At 38.9% G+C, this 4,856-nt stretch overlaps 1 protein-coding gene across 1 annotated transcript; it reads left to right on the top strand.

The window, feature by feature from the left end:
- The first annotated feature begins 1,602 nt into the window (after positions 1–1,602).
- ppp1r3c2a (protein phosphatase 1 regulatory subunit 3C2, duplicate a) lies at positions 1,603–4,268 on the top strand. The gene is made up of 3 exons (XM_020931591.2): positions 1,603–1,677; positions 1,761–1,854; positions 2,546–4,268. Exons 2-3 carry the CDS (start codon positions 1,835–1,837, stop codon positions 3,609–3,611), a joined length of 1,086 nt encoding a protein of 361 aa, XP_020787250.2. The 5' UTR covers positions 1,603–1,677; positions 1,761–1,834; the 3' UTR covers positions 3,612–4,268.
- The last annotated feature ends 588 nt before the right edge of the window (positions 4,269–4,856 follow it).

A 4,856-nucleotide genomic window follows, 5' to 3' on the forward strand; every position in this document is an offset into this window, starting at 1 on the left:
ATAGTACTGAGAGCTCGATTTTATTTTTTATTTTTATTTTACTTTTGACTTTTTTTTAAAATTAAATATATTGTTTATTTATTTATTTAACTTTATTTTCATTTTTAAAAATTTACCTTTTGCATGTTTATTGTATATTTTGTTTGAGGTTGCATTCATTCATTCTTTATTCAGATACTTTTTTTTTTTTTTTTTACAGTATTTCAGCAGTTTACTGGTTTTCACAGACTTACTTTTTGACTCTTGTGCTTTTCTAGAGTTTTCACATTCACTTACAGTAAACAATCACTGAACAAATAAACAAAACCTTGTAGTCCGTAGTTACAATTGCAAAGACATATCCGCCCAGTAACCTAAGATTGCTGTTTCTGTCATTGCAAGTTGTCATTATGTCCTTGGGCAAGGCACATTATGCTTGCCTACGTGACTCTATCGCTTTTATATTTATTTGAGTGTGTTGGACTAAATATTCAGGATTCAAAAATGCTCATATTAAATGGTCTGCAGTTATTCCTCACTTACCTTTTCGAGCATTTTGAGCAGACGTAGCATTAAACGGTCTGCAATGGTCCAAAGTTATTCCTCACGCATTTTTAGCATACTAATTCTTCACTTATTTGTGTTATTTTACTATATTATTATTATTTAGTATCCACAAAAATAGTTTGGATTCAAACATTTTCATATTTCAGTGGTCCAAAGTTATTCCTCGCTTACCTTGTTGAGCATTTTGAGCATCCCAATTCTTCACTTCTCTATATTTCATTTTATTTTACTTGCATTATTTTATTATTATTTATTATTCACAAAAATTGTTAGGATTCAAACATTTCCATATTGCAGTGGTCCAAAGTTATTTCTCACTTACCTTTTGCATTTCGAGCGTCCTAATTTTTCACTTCACTTTATTTCATTATATATTTTTTATTATATGATTATTATTATTAATTATTCACAAAAATAGTTAGGATACAAACATTTTCATATTTCAGTGGTCCAAAGTTATTTCTCACTTACCTTTTGCATTTCGAGCATCCCAATTCTTCACTTCAGTTTATTTCATTTTATTTTTGTATTATTTTACTATATTATTATTATTTATTATTCACAAAAATTGTTAGGATTCAAACATTTCCATATTGCAGTGGTCCAAAGTTATTTCTCAATTACCTTTTGCATTTCGAGCGTCCTAATTCTTCACTTCACTTCATTTTATTTTACTTCATTGCATTTTATGCTTTTTTTTTCTTAGCCACTTATTGTGAACACTTTCGACTGTGTGGGTGTATTTGCATCGCCCAGGGACACAGCAGCAGCCTCTGAATCAGACTTGAACTCGACACTTGTACATCTCCCTGGCGCATACGCAACGTTCACATGGACTAACTGACATCCCCATAACACACGTACATGGAAAACCCTCGCAGTAAAACAAACTGTGATGGACTATAATGAAAGAACAGCCTGCTCGAGTCACCCTTTTTTGGCAGCAGGCTGGAAGGGGGCTGGACGTAAACACCGAAGGCCTGCTCCTATTGGCCGATCAGGACACACACACTGCCATAAATGCTCTGCTTCCTCCACTCCTCTCTACACACAAGCCCCGGTTACAAGCAAAGACAAGCAAACTGAAAGCATCTGTTCCAAATTCTTCATCGATGTAACACTCTGTGCCATGTAAGTATTGAATTTCAGCATTTATACTGATGGTAACGTCAAACTGAATCGATATTGACTGTTTTGGTATGCTTTTGTTGCAGATTTACTCGATTTGGAAAGACTTGATACTTAAAACCAACATTCAAGCCTTTTTGAGATTTGAGGATTCTGAAACATGACGATGAATAATATGAGGTAAGACAAAATTCTGATTTCTTAACTTTGTTGATTGCTTTTGTTTGGCTGTTGTGAAAAGTGATTTTAAATGATTAAGTCAAGTTCATTAGTCCAGTAGTCAAGGTTCATTTGGTCTTCTGATATTTTATGTTATTAGGTTCTTATTTCAGACCAAAGAAGAAAGAAAACAAACTCTTGGTCTGAAAAAAGAACCTCATAACAAATTTATTTGGTTTGAATATAATACAAAAGTACTTGCCTATTTGAACAATTTTGAAAACTGTGATGACTTTTAGATGCAATCCAAATAAAAAAAAAAAAAGCTCTTAAATATTTGATCATAATTTCTACGATTTAGTACATTGGACACTCAAAGAGGATTTACAGTTCAGTGTGTTAGTCTTTCTGATTTTAGTTATACTTTTACTTTTACTTAGGCTCCCTCTGTAGACAAAACTGCCTTGAGTCAGAATTATTGAAACACAGCCAAGTTTACAGAGTTTACAACATGACATCCTGCTATATTTGACTGTTAAGATCAGTATGTTGAGGTGAAAGTAGAATTTGAAACACCAACTTTCTAGTTATAGTGTGACTACTCCATCAGAGTCACTGTTTGTTGTCATGACGATCACAAAAGCAGCAGACACACAGAGCTAAACAGCCAGTGACAAATGACTCATGAATTCTCTTTCTTGTCCTCCCTCAGAATACTGCATTCACCCACCATCATGATGCCAGCCGACTTGGCCTCGTGCCTCTCCGTGCGTCAGCCGCTGTACCAGCTCTCCTCCTCTTTGAGAACCACCGCCAGCACCAGCCCCACGCAGCGCCTGTCCCCCCCTATCAACACCTCCTACTCCCTGCGCTCTCCCACCTACCTCTCCCCCTCCGGCTCTCCCTCCCCCTCCCGCTCGCACTCGCCCTCGCCCACGTCGTCGCCCTCTCCCACGCGTGCCTCCCCCAGCCGCTTCTTCTCGTCGTCCGAACCGCGAAGCTGCCTGCGTAGGGAGCACGGCGGGCTGAGAAAAAGGGTCTCCTTCTCGGACGCTAAGGGCACACCGCTGACTGCTGTCCGCCTCTTCATCCCGGATACGCCTTCGTCACCGCCAACGTCACCGAGCTACAGCCAGCTCCCTTCGATGGCTCTGAGGAGATTCCAGCCTAAACAAGATGTGGCGGCTCCGACCAAGACCGCGCCGTACAAGCTCCGTCTGGCGTTCACGCAGCCTTCCCTGGATCTCAACGTCTTCATGGCGCGTCAGAAAGAAATGGGACTGCAGTTGGAAAGCTGTAGCGTGTCGGAATATTGCCTGAGCGGGAAAATCAGAGTTTCCCACGTCGGAACTGAGCAAACTGTACATGTTAGAATGAGTATCGATTCCTGGAGGAGTCACTACGATATCCCTTGCGCCTTCGTGCAGAGGCAGAGGTTCGGGTCGATGGAGACGGACATTCACGCTTTCGAACTGAGCCTTCCGATGAATCTGGATCCGATTCACGGGATTGAGTTTTGCGTGACTTCCAAAACTGAGAAAACTGAGACAGCTCTATGGGACGATAACAGGGGGCAAAACTACAGGATTCAAGTGGAGAGAGACAGCAGCGTCGAGCAAGAAGAGGTGATCCCGGGGTCTCCCAAAATGTTCCGGTACCAGCCGCTCCCCCTGTTGGTGCAAGTGACTAATTTTGATATGGGTCGCTACACCGATCTGCCACACTTCAGAGCCTTGTCAAACCTGGGGGCAGAAAGGGGGCTGTGTGCCGTCAAATAAGGCACAGAAATTAAGACTTGCTATTGAAATAAACTGCTCGGTTCTACGCAGTGGGAGGGCAGCTGCTACTTGCACTAAGCTAGTTTTGCATTGATTTAGAAAAATGCCTTGAAGATTTTTTTCTAACATCGCAAAAGAAAAGCTTGAAGATCAAACTTTAAGCCAGGGGTGTCCTTTTTTCATCAAGGGCCACATATCTAAACACAGACGAAGCAGAGGGCTGATCATAGGGCCATAGAGTAGTGCTCAGTACAGTGAATTGGACTATGTGCACGTTTGACACTTTAGAATGAGCCATCAGTCTTTTCTATTCTATTAGCTTTATCAAGGTAAATTTTCAAAAACTTGATTGAACTGATGCAAGGTAATTTGGGCCAATTCACCTGGAAGCCATGATGAGGGCCAAGAAAAATTTGTTTTAGGGCCACATTTGGTCCACGGGCCATAGTTTGGACATGCTTTAAGCTATGTATCTGTTTCTGATCATTTCATGCACCCTGTGGGGTAGTGGAGTATGTATGTATATATGTAAACGGTGTTCTTGTGAATGTACTGTGTATATTGACTATACTGAGTGAGAGACTCTCAAATCTACTTTTGTTAAATATGTAAATACTTTATTTATATGTCCTGAATAAATGTGTTTGATGAACTTTCCATGTTGCTTCATTTCTGGTGAGATTTTTTATGAATGCACCATAATCACAAGACACATATTGTTGCATTGAAGGCAGAATGAAAATAAATATATGGATTTTTTTGTATTTTTTCAGGCATATTATTAAGAACCAACTCTTATTTACTATGGCTGTTTAACATAAGATTATTACATAAACTGAAAAACAAAACAACATACATTTTTGTCCAAGGTTATGGTAACAAAACCAAAAACCATCTACCAATCTATAAATAGTTCCAAAAATATGAAATTCTCATGATTACAGTAGCAGAATCTTCTTGCTGAGTCACTGCATGAAAAACAAAAGTAATATCCATTATTTTACATAAGTATTTTGAATGAACATAACAGTCATGTTATAGTCACACTTATTTTGGGGTTTGGCACAAAAAAAGCTGTTGACATTGGAGTGTTTTTTTTATTTTTTTTGTACGCATATTTTCAAAATAGAAAAAGTACCCAACTTACTTGACAACATTCAAGTACTTTTGTTTGAAGAAGGATGATTGTGTTGCTATAGAAACTGACCACAAATTACTCACGCTGTTAGTTTAGACTACTCCCTT

Source organism: Boleophthalmus pectinirostris, unplaced genomic scaffold (assembly GCF_026225935.1).
Source record: "Boleophthalmus pectinirostris isolate CB_2022bp ecotype Guang Dong unplaced genomic scaffold, ASM2622593v1 HiC_scaffold_18, whole genome shotgun sequence".
NCBI lineage: Eukaryota > Metazoa > Chordata > Actinopteri > Gobiiformes > Gobiidae > Boleophthalmus > Boleophthalmus pectinirostris.